The sequence below is a fragment of the Triturus cristatus genome, chromosome 6, assembly GCF_964204655.1.
Source record: "Triturus cristatus chromosome 6, aTriCri1.1, whole genome shotgun sequence".
Lineage (NCBI taxonomy): Eukaryota > Metazoa > Chordata > Amphibia > Caudata > Salamandridae > Triturus > Triturus cristatus.
Window position 1 is genome coordinate 283,075,812 of NC_140589.1, and position 21,560 is coordinate 283,097,371.

Here is a 21,560-nt window from a genome sequence, read left to right on the forward strand (position 1 = left end):
TGGGATTTACTTTGTAGTGCAAATCGCGATTTGTGCTGGAAAGAAATCCTTACATTTACATTAAGGGGAGGCGCTTTGGGTAGTACAGGGGTGTTCCCATACAGCCCCATAGTATTTGACGTAACACCTTATCTACTAAAAAAGCCAATAGTCTCATTTATGCGAGAACTATTATCTTTGGCTTTGTGTTTTAGCCATGTTGCATACAAGTGTGGCTGCTGTTAAGCATGGGTAAAAGTTAATAGGGTTGGGTAGATTGGAGTGGGGTATATTGGAGTAGAGTGGAATGGGGTAGATTGGCATAGAGAGGACTGGGGAGGATTGATGTAGATTTGAGTGGGGTGGAGTTAGGTAGATTAGCGTGGTAGATTGAAGTGAGGCAGATTGTAGATTGAATTGAGGTAGACTGGGGCTGAGTAGGGTTGATTGGAGTAGGGTAGATTAGGGTAAAGTAGAGTGGGATATATTAGAGTAGAATGTGGTGGAGTGGCATAGACTGGGATGGGTGGGGCAGATTGGATTGAGGTAGATTGGGGTAAAGTTGAGTGGGATATATTGGGGTAGAATGTTGTGGAGTGCGATGGATTGGGGAAGAGTGTATTCAAGTAGAGCGCAGTGCGGTAGATTGGAGTAGGATGGATCTGTGGATTATGGCAGGGGAGATTGTAGTGGGGTGGATTGGGGTGGGAGAGTTGGGTAGATTGGAGTGGGGTAGATTGAAGTGGGGTAGATTGGGTGAAGAAGATGAGGGTAGAGTGGAGTGGGATATATTGGCATATACTGGACTGGGGTTGATTGCGGAAAGAGTGGGGTGGATTGGGCTAGAGTAGAGTGGGGTATATTGTGTGGATTATAGTACAATGGGGTGGGGTAAACTGGGATGGGGTAGATTGGAGTGGAATAGATTCCAGTGGGGAAGTGGGGTAGATTGAACTGAGGTAGATTGGGGTGGGGTACATTGGAGTGGGGTAGATCAGGGTAAATGGAGTGGGATAGATTGGGGAAGAGTGAAATGCAGTGGATTGGGTTAGATTTGAGTGTAGTGGGGTAGATTAGGGTGGAGTGGGATAGACTTGGTGAATTATGGTAGGGTAGATTGGAGTGAAGATGGGTAGAGTGGAGTGGGTAGATTATGGTAAGTGAGATTGAAGTAAAAGTAGAGTGGATTTGAGTGGGGGAATTGGGTAGATTAGCATGGTAGATTGGAGTGGGGTAGAATGAAGTGGAGAACATTAGAGTAGATTAGATTGGGGTGGAGTGGGGTAGATTGGGCATGAATGGGGTGAATTTGGCTAGACTGCAGTGGGGTGGGGTAGATTGCATAAATTATAGTAGAATGGAGTGGGGTAGATTTGGATAGGGTGGCGTAGACTGGAGTGGGGAAGCGGGGTAGATTGAATTGAGGTAGATTGTGGTGGAGTGGGGTAGATCAGGCTGAGTGGAGTGGGATAGATTGGGGAAGAGTGAAATGCAGTAAATTGGGATAGATTGGACTGTAGTGGGGCAGATTAGGGTGGAGTGGTGTAGACTGGAGTAGGATATACTGGGTGGATTATGGTAGGGTAGATTGCAGTAAAGTGGGGCAGAGTGGCGTGGGTAGATTGGAGCGAGATAGGAGTGGGGTAGTTTGGAGTGGAGTTGGATTGGGTGGTGACAGGTGGATTGGGATGGGGTAGATTGGAGTGGAGTAGATTGGGGTAGACTGGAGTGGGGTGGATTAGAGTGGGTGGATTTCATAGAGTATATTGTAGTAGGGGGTGGCGTGGGATAAGGTAGATTGGAGTGGGGTAGAGCGGGTTAGATTGGACGTGAGTGGGGTAGATTTGAGTGGCATGTGGTAGACTGGAGTGGGGTAGAGTGTAATGGAGTGTGGGAGATTGGATTGGGATAAAGCGGAGTGGGGTAGATTGGACTGGAGTGAAGTGAAGTGGGACAGATTAGAGTGGAATTGAGATTGGGGAAGAGTGGAGTGGGTAAAGTGGAATGAGAGAGTGGGGAAGAGTGGAGTGGGGTAGATTAGAGTAGGGTATATTGGAATGGAGTGGGGTAGGTTGAAGAGGGATGACTAGAGCTGGGTAGTTTAGGGTGGGGTAGACAGCAGTGGGGTAGAATGGATTAGACTGGTGTGGAAGATTGAGGTGGGGTAGATTGGGGTGGAGTGGGTTGGACTGGAGTGGCGTGGATAGATTGGAGTGGGGTTGACTGGGCTAGATTGAGTGGAGTGGGGTGGACTGGAGTGCAGTGGATTGGGTAGATTGAAGTGAAGTGGGGTAGATTGGGTTAGATTGAATTGGAGCGGGTTGGTGTAGACTGAGTGGGGTAGATTGGGATAGAGTGGAGTGGGTGGGTGGGGTAGATTGGAGTGGAGTAGTGTAGATTGTAGCAAAGTGGAGTAGGGTGGGGCAAATTGGATTGGGATAGATTGGAGAGAAGTGGGTTAGACTGGAGTGGGGCACAGTGGAGTGGGGTAAGTGGAGTGGAATGGAGTTTAGTGGCGTGTTGTAGAGTGTTTGAGAGTGGAGGGGCGGAGAGTGGTGACATATCGTAGAGTGGAGTGACACAGTGTGGGGTATGCATGGTGTGAAAGCGCACTGCCATTATAGACAACACATTTTCAATAGAAATGATCATTACGTTTGCCCTGAAATATGGTTTTACTGCACTCAAACAATATTGTGTGCAAATGTCATTACCTAGTGTATTCATGTGTTTTGATCGTATTCAAATATGTTTCCACCATTCTTCAGAATTACATAAAAATGTGCTTCGTTTGTGCTAATTCGGATATATTCTGAAACATTAGCACATTAATTTTTTTGTGTGCTAGAAAAAAAAAGCATCCAACACCCTCTCCTCTTGCATTGGTACTCTGTGTCGTTACGTAAATTCTCTCACTTTGAAAACAAAGAAAGAAAAGTAAACACCAAGATCCAGTGACGACAGAGGAGGACATCTGACCTCTTTTTTGTCTTTGAATGTACAGCAAATGTGACCAGATAAAAACAAGATTTAAATGCCTGATTACAGGAAGTGAGTTAGTGTATACACTAAAAAAATGGTTTGAGCAATGGGAGAGGCAAACTCAAGCTGGACTGCCTAAAGCAAAAAAAAACAATTGATGGACAGAATGCAGAACAATGTCATACATTCACCCCAGTACAGAGATCTGGGCCTAAATCCATTGTTTTTTGCTCAAGAATCCTCAGACCGGTTTCGGACTTTCAGCCCTCATCAGCTAGGATAGCCTGACTCCAGTGGCATGGAGAGCACAGGACCCACGTTGCCCTATGTGGGAAGGGTATGCCCAAACGTGGGTGCCATGCTCACAACACCACTGGATTCAAGCTAGCCTGGCTGATAAATGGTGATGCCCTGAAACCAGTCCCAGGATACTTGTTTTCGGTCCAGGGAGGTCCTGGCTTGGCAGTTCGGGCTGGACTGTTCCCATTGGGCGCAGGGTCAAGACTGATTTGCATATGGCTGGGTCCAAACTGGAATGGCATGGTGAGCAAAAAAACAATGGATTTAGGCCCAGCTCTCTATACTGGGGTAAATGTATGAGATTGTTCTAATTTCTGTCCATCAATTGTTCTTTTTTAATTTGTCACCCCCAGTGGGACGGGTATGCCCAGACGTGGGTTCCGTGCTCCATGTCACTGGAGTCAAGCTATCCTAGCTGATGAAGGCTGAAAGCCCAAAACCAGTCTTAGGATGCTTGTTTCCAGTCCAGGGAGGACCTGGCCTGGCAGTTCGGGCTGGACTGTTCCCACAAGGAACAGGGTCAAGACTGAAATGCATATGACTGGGTCCAAACTGGGGTGGTGTGGTGCACAAAGAATGATGGATTAAACCCATATCCTTGTGACTGGAGGTGAATGTTTACATTGTCCAGCATTAAGTCCATCAATTGTTTCTTTTGCACATGTCACCCTAAGTAGGAAGGGTATGCACAGATGTGGGTCCCGTGCTCACACCACTGGATTCAAGCTAGCCTGGCTGATGAAGGGTGATGCCCTGAAACCGGTCCCAGGATGCTTGTTTCCGGTCCAGTGAGGACCTGGCTTGGCAATTCAAGTTGGACTGTTCCCATAAGGAACAGGGTCAAGACTGATTTGCATATGGCTGGGTCCAAACTGGGGTGGTGTGGTGCGCAAAAGAATGATGGATTAAACCCAGATCCTTGTGACTGGGGGTGAATTTTTGCAATGTCCATCATTCCATCCATCAATGGTTTCTTTTGCATATGTCGTCCAAAGCAAAAAAGGCAGCAAATGTGAGTTACAAACCACAAAGCCAAAGGTAAGCAACGAGTGAACTACATTCCTAGGTCAGCTTTCTTAATGTCCCCAAGATGTCTTTAGCAAACCGAACAGCTGGGCTGTCTGGTAGGCTTCAACCTAAAAAGGTAGACAGGGCTTTGCGCCAAAAGTGTATGCTTTATCACTGCAGGCGTAATGTTTGAGACAAGTTTTCTTTTCTCAGAATTTTTCTAAATTTGCATGTGTGCTATAATGTACAGCACATACATAAAACTTACAGCACATACGCAAAGTTAGAACATTTTTAGGCTATGTCCAAGTTTTGTATTTTGATGGTACCCTTCTAGTACAAAACCTATGTCAGACATCACGCACACACCCTTATGCTAGGGAGCAGGGGATGACAGCAACACAGTCATATCTTTGTAGTTATGGCGCTGTCCTGCGGTCTCCCTTTTGCGCTATGTAGCACAGCAACTTTGGTTGCTGCGCTGCTTTGCATGGTTCATAAGTAAATCTTGCCCTAAGTTTATACGAGGGATAAACTGTTTCCAAGGTATGTTATGCCAAGAAATTCTGGGACAATCGAAAAGCATCACGTAGCAGTACTAAGACCACATAATGGCACACAGCTATGGCCTTAGAGCCCCTAAAAGGTCATGGATCTATGAAGCAATTTGGAAAATCCACAAGATAAACATTAGGGGACATCTCTAAATAAAAAGAAATGGCAAAATTAAATGTTCCATTCTCAAAATGCATACCTTTTAGATTTAACGTAGTATGCTTATGACATGGAAATTCATGGTTTCAAAATTTCCAACAAAAATCCTACTACTCGATTGCATTTACTGAAGGTGTTTTGGCCAAACGTTTTGTAAAAGAGCTGCTTTGTAGTTTGCGCTTTGCCATTTCGGATCTGTATTTTTGTATGCTTTATTACTTGTATTTTTTGGGCCTCATCACCCATCCTCCATTCCTGCTACCTCTGGCATACGCCTCGAGTGCTTTAGTTTTGGCTGAAAGAAACATATTTATCAAATGTTGCACGATGCATCCATGACCTTTTTTCAGGCCTGACTCGATAGCTCAGCTGGCTGCAAGACCTAATGTTGCCAATCTTTGAAAATATACATATGTTTGGGTTTTGGCTGTAACCAGTTGAGTATTCTTTTATCATTTCATGCTTTGGCTGTTCATCATTCAGCCTGCTATGGAGTGCTTTCGTTGGAATGCACGAGGGACTATTTTACATCTCAAAATTATACTGAATCATCAATTATTTTAAAATTCTGAAGTTTATTATAAAAATCAGTTAGATCTATCTTGTACATACCTCCATAGATATGAAGCAGGTGTTCCAGCCTGCATCTAAGGGGTAATTAATAGGAGATGCATCCTCTTTTCAGACCAACAGCCATGTAAAAACAAATAATGCATTTAATCGAAAAAAGAACTACATATCAAAATATTATAAAAAATGAATTCAGATGTCACGCCAACTAGCATTTCCCCGCATCTTTGAACTTCTGAAGCAAGGGCTCATCCGCTCTGAGGGCATAAGTCATGGTGTGCTTCTGGTAGTATTGGGAGTCCAGCTGCAGGTTCTGGATGACATCAGACAGAAGGTGAGCGCGCTCCACGGATGTGCCGGGCGCATCGTAGCTCAGGGCAGTGAAATGGACATGAAGGTGATAGTAAGAAGGCTGGTAGTGGACATATATCCTCAGCTGGCTCCGATTGATGGCATAGCGCTTTCGAATTGCGTCCAGGCCTTCGTTCAAGATGTTGTTCAACAAGGGAAGATGCTCGCTGGAAAGGTCTCGCAGGCTCTTTATTGTTCGAATATGACATATTGCAATTAAGTACAAGTTATCCATCTGCTTTTGATCCCATTTAAAATCAGGCAGGAGGACAAAGCCATCAGTAGGACTTGGGTTTTCATAGACTATTCGGTCTGCCTCAGCTGTCTTTTCCAGTATGTTGTGCACCCACTGTAAACTGAAGCTTTGCGACTCAATAAAAGGCAGGGTGATGTTCTTGTAATCCTCCCCCGTCTCCTGGATGAGAAAGACCTCCTGCCGCAGAAATTTTTTAATATGCTTTTCTGTTGCTGGAAAAATCAGAGTCGTCTTTACCTCATTCAGCTGCGGCGGAGGGTGCAGGCTGTACGTGCTGTACACATCGTTGCGCATCTGCAGTTTGGGCTCAGGGTCGCCGTTAAGTATGTCGGGGATATTATCTGCAGGAAACGGGGTTTTCTCTAAGATCACCACGGCATCCTTCTCAGCGCCTGTTTCATCATTCACCTTACCGTGTAGAAAAATGGTTTTCTCACGAGCAGAATCCCCGAGGACCCTCTGCAGCTGGAAACCGGCGAAGGGAGAGACGCGCGCTTCGGAACCGTCCTCGGAGCCGCCATTGGCTTCGTTTTCCCGCTTCCGCTTGCTGCAAATCGGCTCTCCAGAGTCAGCCATTGGGATAATAAAAACGAAGAAGCTGTACAGTGTATGCGGTGCAGTGCGAGATAAGATCAAGGTAGACCCGCGACCTCGGAGTTAGGGTGCCGCCAGGCTACTAGTTCTTCAGGCCAGAGTTTTAAAATGTGTAAAAGCTCAAGGTAGATAGATAGGACTTCCGTATTCTTCGGCACTGCCTTTTTTTTTAAACCCTGTTGGCCGCCGAGATCCACCCGGGTTGTACTAGAGTCGCAGATACGTCATCAACAGTGGCCCTCTTACCGTCAGGTGTCTTTGTAAATATTCTAGTTGGGACACAAACTGCAACCCAGAGCTCTTGAAGTGTCTGTTTTACTCCTCTTTGTGCAAGAGCTGAATTATTGTTCATCGTGCCAGCGCTACATCTTTGGACTTACGTCGTTTCAGCAATTGTTAGCTGTTCACATGATTCCAAGCCCAGTCATACTATACTGTTACCCCCCTCTGCCGCTCACTCCAGCATGTGTACTGTTAATGTAGCCTCCTCTGACCACAGGACTCGAGCTTTGGTGTGCTGCCTGGCCAAAGCCCATAAGATCCCAACATCGACTCCCCAGTTGGTACCTGCCCTTCAAACATAGCTGCCTAGGTTTCAGATTGCTTATATGTGACATTTTCATTATTTCAATGTAATTGTGAGTGACATTCAAAAGCAATGAGTGACACTTTCTCGCGAGCAAAATCAAGCAATGAAGAGGAGGGAAACCTAAAAATAGCAGAAATTACACCTATTTTAACAAGGAGAAACTACAATATCATCTTAAAACTGCTGCGTTGTACCAGAAATGGAAGGGCACTGTGACAGGATGTGAGGCCCCCGGCGCGCATAATCTCAGTGGCCTGCAAATAAATTATCATAATAACTCAGTCTTGCTTTCAATCTGCAGCTGCCTGGTGTTTTGGAGGGCATTAGAATATTCTGCACATGGAAGCCTCTTCATTCAACACTGGAAGAAAAGCGAAGGAGTGTCCTGATTGAATGCACCCCTAGCAGTGTCAGCATCCAGTGCTGTGCTGTCAACATAGTGAGTGAGGTCAGCACGAGGCCATGCCTGCTGCGCCGATCACGCATGAGCCAAGCAGTTCAAGGCTCCTACTGGCCTGTTCTATTGTCTTGTGATTGCTGTAGTGCTTAATGGACGGACATGGAAGCACTCCAGCAACCACAAGAAAATAGAACAGGCCACAAGGTAGTTGATACAAACCAGCAGGAGGTGTGAACTGCTTGGCTCATGCGTTCACACTAGATACAACAATATAATTAAATGTCAGATTATTGAGGCTCACCAGACCTCGATGGACCAGAGTCTTCCAGGGACAAGCTTTGTTCATGTACCAGCTATTCTACGTGGATGTGGAGGGCATCCTGCTGTGAGCACACCCCTCTGGAGGGTGGCTGACTGTCTGGCAGCGTGGTTTCTGGCCTTTCGTATATCACCAGCGCTGTGCATGGGTCCTCAAAATCATCAGTTTTATTTGTCTTTGCAGCATGATAGTAGCAGCTGCAGCAGGTCCAGGGGCAGGAGCCCCCCGGTCTCCAGAGTGACTGAGAGACCCACAGCCACCACAAGGAGCCTCAAAGCAGCCTTGTCCGGTCAGTCACAGCAGGGCATCATGATGAGTGGCACAGGCGGCGGTGCGAGCAGTGGGGGCTTCAAAAACAAAACTTACAAACACAACTTCCGCCCGCTCGCACTGCCCAGTTAATTACTTAATTTTCTGTCTCGGTGGCAAATGAACAATGTTGCAAACGCTACGATGGTGCTGCAGCCCCATTGAGAGCACAGCTGAGGTAGCTTGGCTGGCGCGACCCGAAAGGCAGATGAAGATCTAAATTATAATAAAACACCAGGGCAGTGCCGTAGTTGCACTGCACCACTAGTTGTGCAGTCTGTAACATACTATGGGCTGCCAGAGCAGCGCGTAGTCGTGCATTTTTTAATGTGCGCTAATAGCAGCGCTCCGGTCTCCATTTGTCAGCAACTTCAGGAGGTGCTATAAATGCGTGACTTTGCATTTTGGTGCGGTGATGCGGACCACAATACCAAAATGCGTTAGTCTTATGCCTGATGTGTGGTACTTGGCAGGACTGTGTAAACAGTTATGCAAAGTGAGCGGAGCTCCAAAAATGGGTCTTGGCAGGAGCTATAACATACTTAAAACGGTACACCATCTTTTTCAGTGTAGTACTGTGCTCAGAGACTCTAATTGGTGGTATTTGTAGTGTAGCAGCGATGTACTTAGAGGCAGCACCGAGAAGAGAGGTTGGAATGTATTGTGTGTATGGTGATGTATGTGTTAAGGGAGCCATGTTCGGAGGGGATATTTAGTAAGGGAGAGGTGCACTAATATGAGTTCTATGTCCTGAGGGGGCTATACGGATGAACCACACCCTAATGCCCTCATTCCAAGTTGGCCAGGCTTTGGTGTTGAAAAACGAGGGGTGGGGAGCAGAATTTAAGTTACCTGCCGTATCTCTGCCCCAAAGTCCAGCCATTACCAGTTTTCCCCCTGAAATGTAGACTGACTCCTCAGACCTGGAGTTACTTTGTGCATTGCATTGCATGAAAAGAGGTGGGAGAACAACTGGCACAGTGTGTTTAGAATATAAAAAGCGACAACTCTAGAAGAAGACAAACCATAGAAAATACAAATAAAACAAAAAAGGTTATTTTTTGGAGAATTACTTATAAAGAATACATTCTTTATAAGTAATTCCCTTTTAAATACACAAGATATCTTGTGTATTTAAAAGAATACATTCTTTATAAGTAATTCTCCCAAAAAATAACCCTGTTTTTGTTTTATTTGTATTTTCTATGGTTTGCCTTCTTCTAGAGTTGTTGCTTTTTATAGTCTAAACACACTGTGCCAGTTGTTCTCCCACCTCTTTTCATGCAGTTATTTCCCTGCTTGGGTATTACCAGTATTTGCAGGGGCCCCGTTACTTTACCAAATAAGTTACTTTGTGCATTAACAGGCAGATTTTCCCTGATTTAAAAAAAAAAGCTAGCTGACATTTTCCATCTGCTCAGAGTAGCCGGATTGGGCAGCTGGAGTGGTGGTGAGAAGTACAAGTGGTGGCTCAGGAGGAAGGGGTCTACTGGAGCGTTGTAGTAAACAAGCAAAGAAAGTGGTTGAGGTTGCAAAAGATGATCAAGATGAAGAGGAGGAAGATAAAAATATCCATTAAAAACTTCCGTTTATGGGTATTGCAATGCCCTTAGGTTCTCACTTATCGGAGAACACTAAGAATAGAATATGGATGTATCCGTTTGTTGATGTCTTTAAACTATTACATAGGGATATTCAGGCAAAAGAGGGCTCCACGGAGGAAGAGGGGGAATTAGCTAAAAGACCTAGAGTTCCCAAAACAATAGAAAATTGGACATCTGCTTTCCTTATCTATGCGAGCATTTACTGTGAACGACATCAAGAAAGAGCAGTGGCTGTGTTTAAGTACATCGACATAAAACTCAAGGCACAAACGCATTTTGGTGGCTACGCTTCGTTAATTTATGACGAGGAGTTTAGAGCCATCTTCAACGATAAACCATGGGGTAACATTGACTCTTAATAATAGTTACAATTGAGTTCTTCCTCTCACCCTCCAGCTACGACGCATATGGCAAGTGGTTTACCGGTCACTTATCAGCCCTTTCAGTATTGCCCCGCCAAAGTCTGGGGCGGTGTCATCTGGGAGAGGTAAGACACCAGTTACAGGAGCATGCTGGAATTTTAACAGAGGTTTTTGTAACAGGCAATTCTGCCATTACAAGCCTGAGTGCTCGCAATGTGGGGAAAGCACCCACTCACCCAATGTTTCGCAGGCTCAAGGTTTGGTGAGCAAGGGAGAGGGCAGCAAGGGAGAGGTCAGTCATTTAAATTTACAGCAAAGGGTCCATACACCAATTAGACTTGAGGTATTATCAAGCTGTTTGAAGTTTTATTTAGATCCAGAGGCGGCATCCAAATTGCTTTGGGGCTAGATGGCGGCGGCCTGTTAGACCGCTTTGAGGCAGCTCCCAAGCCAGCGTTTCAAAAAGGCCAAAAACAAAATATGGTTGAGAGGAAGAGGTCCGGCTGTAATTAAGAAATTAAGAAAAACTAATAATGAATATAAAAGGATTTACCTTATTCTTCGCTGTTCTTTAAAGCCTCGTGTGGTGATCCTGGTATGATGTCCGTGAGCAGAGTGGAAGGTCAATCTCTGGAGTCTGCTACGGACCCTACTCCGCTACAGTTACGTTTTTCATTTTGCACTTCCCTGATTGGATTGCTTGTACTCCGATTGATCGCCCGTGTCCAGGCCAGCGGAGTATCCACTCGTCTGAAGCAGGACGGACCCCTGGAGGAAGGCCAGTCAGCTCTGTCTCTCCGGAGGCTCTCTCGTGTATCCTCTGGCATGGCGCCGAAAAACGCCGCTACGATAGCTGCAGCTGCAGCCAAGACTAGAGCAGCGAAGCAGGCTCTTCGTGACAAAGAGCTTGCAATGAAGCGAGGCGGCATGCGTCCGAAGGGCAGCGGCGGCGCTGCAGGTCTCGGCGCGGGGGCTGGAAAGTCAGCGGGGGCCCCAAGACAGCAGCTGGGTGTGCCTGTCGCCATCGCTGAGCCATCCGTGATCGAGCTGCTCCGGAGGACTCCCGCTCCAGTGCCTTCTTCGGTTCAGGTTCAGCTGTGCCCATTAGAGAAACCAGCTGCTTCTCTAATCGCGGGTGACCTGAGAGGCATTTCTGGGCCTATAGCGGCACCTTGTGGACAAACTCAGAACAGCATAATTAAGGAAAAGGAAACAGCGAATACCAAAGTGAAGGCTGCTATAAGTATTGGAGTGGACAGCCCTATGCTTTATAATGAGCCTAAAGGTGCAATGGTAGGAGCGCAAGATTTAAAGGCTGGGAAAGACTTTAATGCTGGAATACAGGATACAGGGAATCTTCTCTTGTGTGATACTCCTGTCTTGTCTAATGTCGCTCTAGCCTCTCCAACATTATCGATACAGACTACCTCAGCAGGCTCACTCACGTCAGCATCAGTAACTGTACTGGAAATCACTCCAACAGCCACTATAACCCCAATTACTCTGGCTTTGGCTGAGCAGGAAGAGCAAGTATTGCAACACCAACCCATTTGCAATATGCCAGAGAATGGTCATGAGATAGCAGATCTTGGCGCCACTTCTAAAAATTTGGGAGATTTACTGGAGGCTCCTGACGGCAAGGAGAAAGCTGATGGGGATGAGATAACTCCCGATCCAACGGACACCGACAGGGATCCTTCAGACTTTTATTCAATATCGGAAGGAATGGAAGATGTGAGATGGTCAGATGACTCTGAACTGGATATCGAAACTAATACTGGCTCAGATACGGAGAGCGACCAAGACGCGCGAATAGCAGAATCCCGGGAAAGTAAAAGAGCTACCATACGGAAGAAGAGGGCCCAGGGTCTAACTTGGGATTATTCCCCTGCTACCGCACTGGGGTCTCAAGAACAAGCCACCGGCTCTCAACCGACGCAGCGGTGCTCTCCAAATCAACAGGATGCTACGCTCTCCTCGGTGATGGATACAGTCCTTCTGGCTATCGCCTCTCATCGAGAAGAGACATCAAGGGATGGTCGCAAAGCACAACTTGCTTTGCACAAGGTCCAGGGCGTTGTGCGTAAACTGTCAAAATCTGTTACTGCGTTTAACACCCGAATGACAGAAATGGAAGACCGTATAGTTATTAATGAGGCAGAGGCTGCAGCTACACAGAAACAAGTGGGATTACATGAAGCAGAATTGAGTGATGTAAGATGGAAGCTCGAGGACATGGAGAATCGCTTACGACGTAACAACCTACGCGTTCTTGGAATACCTGAAAATATTGAAGGTACTGATATTCGAGCTTTCATCATTCAGCTTTTCAAAGATACACTTCCTGAGCTTTCTTCATGGAATTGGGAGAATGAGGTTCAACGGGCCCATAGAACTCCAATCACTATACGAACCACGCGGAAGCAAGACAATTACCCACGGGCAGTTCTTGTGTTTTTCGGAAACTTTCTTCTTCGACAAGCCATCTCGGATAGAGCCAGGCCAGAAGCTCGACGGACTAGGGACTCCATTTCCTATTTTGTAAGACCGGACTTTTGCCACACGACGGTGGAGAGGAGATGGCGTCTGCGACAACTTATTAAACCCTTTATGGAGAAGAAAGCCTTAGTTTATCTTAATAACCCTGCTAAGTTGAAAGTTATATATAATGGCCAGACCAAATTTTTTACTTCGGAAGTAAAAGCCAAAGAGTTTTTAGACAGTATCACTTAATGGTCTATCAGTGATATTGAGAATGGGAAGAAGCCTGTTATATTGAAACACTGATATATATACAATAGAGAATTCGAGAATTGTGGAAATAAGAGTTGACGTAAAGGGAGAGAAATGAGAATGGATTGGACATCATTCGGAGTTAACAAAGATAGATTGATAGAATGATATAAAGATATATAAGAAATACTAGTCTTTATATGCTTCTATAAGCCTCTCTATATCTTCCTTATTGTTTTCTTTTGGGCCTTTTTCTTCTTCCCTTCTTCTTTTGTTTTTCTTTGGGTGGCTTGGGAGCATCTCTCCATCACTAAAGACTCTTATAGAGTCTAATTGCCTCACATCATGTGTGGGGAGGGGGGAGGGTTGGGTGCAGGGGCCTGCTGGGAGGGGGGGCGGGAGGGGATACGGGGGGGGAAAAATGCAGAAAAGAGCTTGATCTGTAGTATAGGAACTCTTAAAGGTTTTTTTGTTATTATAATCTACGTAAGTGACTGGAGTTTTACATCAACTATTTTGATTGATTGGAACGGAGTAAATATCGAATGCAAAGTTGGCTGGTGGTGGCGCAAATTATTTAGCATCGGTGGTATCGGTCCAATGGGGAATAGTTTTGAATGGGGAGAGTAAAACTACGATGTTGGAATGTAGCGGGTCTCAATGATGGGAGAAAGCGGGCCCAACTGTTTCAACTGCTACGTCAGGACCCAGTGGACATTCTGTGTATTCAGGAGACTCACATAGCTGGATGCGACAAAAATTTATTAAAATTTCCTGGATATAACCTGATGGCAGCAACATCTCCAACATCTAAAACGCGTGGGGTTGCTATTTTGGCAAAACCCGGTTTGGGGAGTCCTAGACGTCGACTTGTCGACAAATTTGGTAGGTGGGTTGTGGTTCAACTGGAATTGGATATAACCATTTGCTCACTTTATGGTTCTAATTTGGATGACCCACAACTCTTTATTGAACTTGAACTAGAATTGGCTTCTTGGCCTGGCCCACTTATCCTGTGTGGCGATTTTAACATTAATATAGAAAAATCGGTAAACAACAGACTCCCACGGAATTACAGTGGCCGGAAACCTAAAGTCTATAGGGCAATATCTTGTCTGATGGATACTCATGATTTAAGGGATACTTGGGACACTTTGAGGCAGAATGATAATGGCTTTACCTATTACTCCTATCCCCATAATAAGTATGCTCGATTAGATTATATTATGACATCAATACATAGGACAGCCTTAATTGATATAATTAAAGATCCCAAAACTATTTCTGACCACAATGCACTTACATTAATTTTTGATTTGGATAGTTTTAATAGATCTAATTTCCAATGGTCGTTCGACCGGAAGCTTTTTTTGAACCCAGATTATATTAATTATATTACATCAGTTTCTCAATCTTTTTTCGACTGTAATCAATATAGTACATCCAGATTTAGTGTATGGGACTGTTTTAAGGCAGTAATCAGAGGAGAGACTATAGCGTATGTTGCTAAATGTAAGAAAACTCAGGACAATATTAACAAGCAACATAAGGCGGCACTTATTAACTTGGAAATAGTACATGCCAAACAAATCCAGCAAGGAACACCAACTTCTGACATACTACAAAAATTACTGATCTTAAAAACCGAAATTAATAGCTCGTTAACGCAAAAAGCAGCGGAAATATATCAAGCCAATAGAAACAGAATCTATGAAGCAGGGGAAAAAGTAGGGAGGCAACTAGCTCTCAAAACTAGACAGAAAGAGACATACAACAAAATAAAGAATATAGAATATGAGGGTCAACAGTATACCTCCCCTCAAGATATAGTAGATGTCTTTCGAAAATACTACCAAAAACTATATCAAAATGATAACGAGCATCTATCTACAAGAGACATGAAAACCTTTCTTAGCGAGTGGTTGTCGGAATCAGAGCTATCTAGAGTACTTGATCAAGGAGATAGAGAAGAACTAGAGAAAGAAATCACAATGGTAGAGTTAGAAATTGCTTTGTCGGATCTAGCCAATGGGAAAGCGGCTGGTCCTGACAAGATTCCTTTAGAGTTATACAAGGTGCTGGGCAAACAGATACTCCCCTATTTATTAGACCTTTTTTTGGGAATACAACATCACTCAGCTACACCAGAGTCTTGGAAACATACTAACATAGTAATATTTCCAAAAAAGGGGAAACCTCCCCAGCTTCCATCTTCATATCGACCTATCTCACTTATAAACTATGACTCAAAGCTATATTCCAAGATACTTGCAAACCGAATGAGGGGGATCATTGAACATCTTGTATCCCCATGGCAGCACGGTTTTATCCCGGGGAGAGGAACAACTGACCATACCCGTAGAGTTATTGCCTTATTTGACATCATGGGCGTCACGGGGGGAGAGATGTCAATGATCTTACTCGATGCCGAAAAGGCATTTGATCGAGTGTCTTGGCGGTTCTTATGGGAAATAATGGAATATAATAACTTCGGCCCAGGCTTTGTCAAAGCTTTAAAAGCTCTGTATGTCAGCCCTAGAGCTAAACTATTTATTGATGGCTTTGAGTCAGAGTTTATTGAGGTAAAAAGAGGCACTAGGCAGGGCTGTCCTTGTTCCCCGATATTATTTGCCCTAGTGATTAATCCTTTAATTTTAAAGCTCCTTAACTCCTCCCAAATACAACCAGTTACGGTGGGCTCATACTCTACAAAAATATTGGCATATGCCGATGACATTGCTGTGCTTACAACGAATCCAGACGAAGCAGTAGCAGAAATAGAACAATTAACCCAGGATTTTGGTGTTTATTCCGGCTACTCACTCAATAGAGATAAAACTATGGTGTTATGTACAAATAATACCATATTTGAAAGTCCCTACAAAGTGAGAAATGCAACTTATCTTGGTGTAATTATTTCTCCTGAGGTAAAAGAGATTAACCGGCTTAACTATGATCCTTTGATTAAGGTAGTAAAAACAGATCTGAAGAGGGTAGATAACCTACATCTCTCAATAATCGGGAGGGCGAATTATATCAAAATGAGTATATTTCCCAGAATACTTTATCTGTTCCGGGCTATTCCATTGATTGCCGACGTTAGTATTATCAAAATTTTTGATTCCACGATATCTAAATTTATATGGAACTATGGTAAAATAAGGAGAGCATTACCATTACTAACTCTCTCCGTACATAGAGGTGGCCTTGGTATCCCGAACCTGACATTTTATCTCTGGGCGACATTACTCCAACAAATGGGCCCTCTCTTTAAAGTTAAACCGGCCAACCTACCCAACATAGACTCCTATATTCCTTCCATTTTTGAACTGGGATTGGGTGAAAAATGTCAAGGGCTATTTCTGAGACAATTGGAAGCGTCTTATTATAAAAAGACCAAGTTCAAGGTGATTGGAGACGCATGGAAAATCTGGAAACTGGCCGCAAAACAATTAGGTATACCTAAAATAACAAGATATACATCTCTGTGGCATAGCAAGATCATCTCATCATCTATGATAGATAATGTCTCTAGGAGATGGGAGAATTTAGGCATATATACACTTGGTCATTTTCTAGGACCAAATTTTATTCCATCTTTTGAGAGACTACAGCAGAGATTTGATATTCCATCTACAGATTATTTAAAATATTTTCAAGTCTTTACTAATATACGGAAATCAAAACTTAATATCACCTTAGATAGTTTTCCCTTTTTTTCTATTATTGAGAAACGAGCCACTAGGATAGGCACTTTATATGATATTTTCTCTCAATCCTCTAAAGACGATTTAGATCGGGTGGAGAGATCCTGGGCACAAAAACTTGGAAACCCAGATGTAGATATTGACTACTCCCTAACTCTCTACACAACATTATTTTTAGCGCCCAATCTCAAAGCACAATATTTCAAAACTATTTACAACCTTTATTTTACCCCGGCCAAACTTTTTACCTGGGGAATGCGACTAGATGATTGCTGCCCTAGATGTAGCCAGGGACAGGCAAACTTAATTCACATGTTTGCGGAATGCCCAAAATTGGATAATTTGCAAACATTGATTGGAGGATTTTGGACTCAAATATTCGGGCGGATTCTTAGATCCTCCGCAACCCTATTTCTTTTAGGTTTTGACGAATCCTTGGGGTACAGCTTGGAGGAACAGAGGATTGTCTTCCTGGGCACAGCCGTTTTTCGTATCATTTTGGCTGCTTGTTGGAAAGATCCCAATGTACCTACTTTTCAGATGTGGCTTAGCCGATTTCTTGCCATCTATAAGCAGGAGACAGCTATATACAGTACAAGAGGCAGGAAAACAAGACTCCGGGGTACCCAGATTTGGGCCCCAATTTCCAACTGGTATTCAAATGTATGATCACCCCCCTGTAGAGAGAAGGGCTGATATGATTTGACGATGTAAAACATGTAGAGACTTACTTTGCATTTTCTATATTTTATATTAATTGTGCATTCGTATTGTGCTGTAATGATTTTGTTTTTCTTAACTGATGTACCTCTTGTTGTACTAAGAATATATATATTTTGTTTGTTTGAATGAAACAGATCAAGCTCAATAAAAATAAAAAATAAAAAAAAAAAACAAATTGCTTTGGGGTTTCAAAGGGGGTTTTAAAATTGTTTATCAGGGGCCTAGGCAGAAGCGTTGGTCAGATAACTTAAAATCTGCTAAAGAGCTTCCACAAGTAGTTCAGCAGAAGCTAAACTCAAAAGTAGCAGCAGGCAGAATAGCTGGCCCTTTTTTATGGTGTTCCCTTTTTGATCATTTCTTCGCTGGGGGTTGTACCCAAGGAAACTGTTGGGGAATATCGCCTACTACATTATTTATCGTGGCCAGAAGGCCTGTCAGTTAATGATTTTATTTCCTAATTGGATTCAAGTGTGTCTTATGCATCGGTGGATGATGCATTGAAATTGGTTAGGTCAGCTGGGAAAGCAGCAGAACTGGCAAAAAGTGATATCCAGTCAGCATTTAGACTTCTGCCCATACATACTTCTGATTTTGTGTTACTAGGCATGCATTTCAATGGTGCATTTTATGTGGATAAAGTACTCCCTATGGATTGTTCAATATCCTGCGCCCTATTTGAGACCTTTAGCACTTTTTTGCAATGTTGCTTTACACAGTTTAGTGGTCACAAGCTGGTTTGTCATTACCTAGATTATTACATGTTCATAGGTGAAAGGAACACTTATCAATGCAGGAAGACATTACAAATCTTTCAGGTCATGACACAAGAGCTTGGTGTACCAGAAAAAACTGAAGGTCCAAGCACAAGGTCGACTTTCCTGGGAATCAAAATAGATACAGTAGAAATATTACCCAGGCTACCTGCTGAGAAGGTTCAAGAGATAAGGTCCTTCTTGTCGTCAGTAATCGATAAAAGGAAATTGGAATTCAGAAAGGTACAGAGATTATTGGGTTACCTGAATCTTGCATGTAGAATGGTCAGGGCGGGCAGAACTTTTTGTAGTTGTTTGGCCATGTCCATGTCTGGTACCTATCTCCCTCATCACAGAGTAAGGATATCAATGGCTATTAGGGCAGATCTGCACATTTGGCTGAAGTTTCTTGTGGACTTTAATGGAGCCTCTTTGTATTTTGTCGAGGAAGACATGATGTGGCCGATACAAATATTTTCTGACGTGCCTGTTGCGAAAGGTTTTGGTTTGTTTTGGGAGGGTCGTTGGTGCTCTGAAAGTTGGCCTTGGCAGTGGTTGAAGCAGGGGCACAGCATAGCCTTCCTAGAGTTCTTCCCATTGATTGTAGCATTGTTTGTTTGGGGGGCCGAATTCAGAAACAGATCAGTTCTTTTCAACGTGAACAATATGGCTGTTGTTGCAATAATTAATAAACAGAAAGTGAAGGATCCGAGAGGTTTGCGTCTCTTTAGTGATTTTCTGCTAAAATGTTTGCAACTTAACATTGTATTTAAGGCTAGGCACATTCCTGGAACAAATAACAGTATCGCAGACACTCTGTCTCAATTTTAGTGGCAAAAGTTTCACAACAGACATTAACAAGACTAAGATCCCACAGAGCGTTTGGGCATGAGGGGATTGAGGCTAGTCGAGCTCGTAGAAAAGTTAGTAGCCTCATCCACAAGAAGAAACCTGGAGAGAATCCTAAGTTATGGTAACATTGATGCTCGGCTTGGGAGTGGGATAGATAAGGAACAACTCCTATTAGGTTTTGTGCTGCATTTGATAAACAAAGGTTTATCACACACCACTATTGCAGGAAAATTAGCAGGAATTTCCTTTTATGGTCACTTGTGATGGGGTCAGGACCCAGTGGAGGGAGTACTGGTGAAGAGAGTTTTAAAAGGTCTAAGCCGGGAACAAAGTGGCAAAAAATGGTTAAGAGAACTAGTGACGTTTAATTTACTACAACAAATGCCGCTATGACAAATTTGAATGTTTCAAGTTTAGGGTATGCATGTTGTGGTTGTTTTTTGGTGCATTTAGGGCATCAGAGTTGTTGGGTTTAAGAAGTCAGGCGGGCATCCGTAGTGATGAGATATTTCTGGAGTAGCAAAGAATAAGGATCTGGTTGAGAGCATCCAAGACGATTCAATTAGGCAGGGGAAAATGGGTATCTTTGAACAAGAGTGGGTGGGGGGGTTGTCGCTCCGTGGAGGAATGGAACATTTTCAAAGCTAAGGGTTTTTCATCATAGGTGAAATTTTTTGTCATGCAAACGGGAGAAGGATCACTATCGCACAGCTATTACCTGTATTGAGAAAGGCTATCAGCAGGTTGGGGAAAGATCCTATGTGTTTTGGCACTCATTCATTCCGTATTGGGGCAGCTACGGAGGCTGCAAGACTGGGTTGGTTATGGTCCGATATCCGCAGAATTTGGAGATGGAAATCAAAATGCTGTGAAAGATAAGTTAGAAAATAAGTGAATCTATATATTTTCCTGTTGCTAATATTTGTTTTTATATTTAGGTTATGTGCAAGGGCCATTATCTGGAAAAATGAACACTTGGAAAGTGGGACATTCCTTCATAAAATGGGCAGCTATATATGCTGAACAGTATAGTCTTAGGGTAACACCCAATATACCCTTGAGGGCTTGGGCAAATTTAGTTGCAAAAGTAGTGTGCCAACAAGGGATTTTTTTAGAGAAGTTAAGTTTCTTTGTACAAAGCAAATTAATTTTTAGATGAGTTCAAGACTGATACTCAACCACATATTATTTGATTGAATTTAATCAAAGATATGCAACACACACGGGGTATCGTTTTTAGTGAAAGAATCACTGGCTTTTTATATATAAACAATCAATAAAAAAGAGTACAATGGACAATTGAATGTGCAGTGTAACATGAAAGGAGAAAACAACCAAATATTATCCACAGTTCATGACACAAAAAATATCCAATCCAATAAAGAACACAGAGATCTATCTCATGTTTGGAGAGCAATCAGCTGTACATATATGATGTGGAAATGGATAATGTAGTCGACGTTTCGGTCAGTGAGGGCGTCAATCCGTCAGACCATCTTCAGGACAGTAGAGATTTCAAAAGGGGACTCCTGTGTGAACATAGTGTCAATTAATTACAACAACTGAAACATAAAGTTCTCTTCATACTGGATAGAGAAAAGAGGGATAGCCCGTGTGTGAAAGAGCGATCATTTTTAATAAATGTTGTGAGAGAGACACCACATTCCAATGGTTGTCGCAGCATTTATAATTGCCACATGGTTAGGTGAAAGAGTGCAAAGCATGCACGTTATTGATGGTAGCTCAATAGAGTCTAACATTCTGATACTATGCTTACTTATGAATCATTGCATTCATTTAGAGGTGATATCATCTCCTCATCGATTTTGGTTGTGCTCGTTCTATAAAGCAATAAACAAATATAATATAGTAATGAACTTAGCTATTGGAGGAAATGAGAGCTTGTTTATAGTTCTCTTATTAGGACCTACCCGGTCTTAGTTGTGTAATAGTGTTCCTTTTTGATGTCTATGAAGGAATAGTACAGCACTGTGAGTCAGTATTCTGAATATACTGTTCTTGTGCGTCAAAAGGGGGGCCAATTGGTCCTTCCTGGATTGAAGTTCTTAAATCAGCATAATCTAAAGAGCGGAAGAGCAACATGATGTCAGCTAAGTAGGGCGACAAATTAACTGCCACAGAGTGAAAACGTTTGGTCCAGCACCGAGATATTCATTAATTTAGATCGTGAGGCGCTATATCAACGAGTTTTAAAACATAGTTGCAAAGGGAGATTGTAGTCTTGCGTTATGCAATCGAAAGACAACTTTTTGTTATGTTTGTCATGGAGTTCAACATCATTTAGAGTGAACCTCGGTGCTATGTTGCCGATCTTGGAGACTGCCGCGATGTTATGACTACAAAATGAAGCAGGAGGTCTGAGAACAAATCACTAGTGGTGCTGTTACAAAAAAACGACCGCTACCACTTAAACTAAACGGTATGTAAACCTTACA

The 21,560-nt window shown here is 43.3% G+C and overlaps 1 protein-coding gene across 1 annotated transcript; it reads right to left on the reverse strand.

Annotated features, from left to right (window-relative positions):
• Nucleotides 1-5,538: 5,538 nt before the first annotated feature.
• On the reverse strand, nucleotides 5,539-6,962 carry DCPS (decapping enzyme, scavenger). Its single transcript, XM_085610641.1, has one exon. The coding sequence runs from the start codon at nucleotides 6,734-6,736 to the stop codon at nucleotides 5,762-5,764; it is 975 nt and encodes a 324-aa protein (XP_085466767.1). The 5' UTR covers nucleotides 6,737-6,962; the 3' UTR covers nucleotides 5,539-5,761.
• Between the last annotated feature and the right edge of the window lie 14,598 nt (nucleotides 6,963-21,560).

Coding starts and splice junctions, on each gene's coding strand:
- DCPS (XM_085610641.1), bottom strand. CDS start 6,736: ATGGCTGACTCTGGAGAGCCGATTTGCAGCAAGCGGAAGCGGGAAAAC.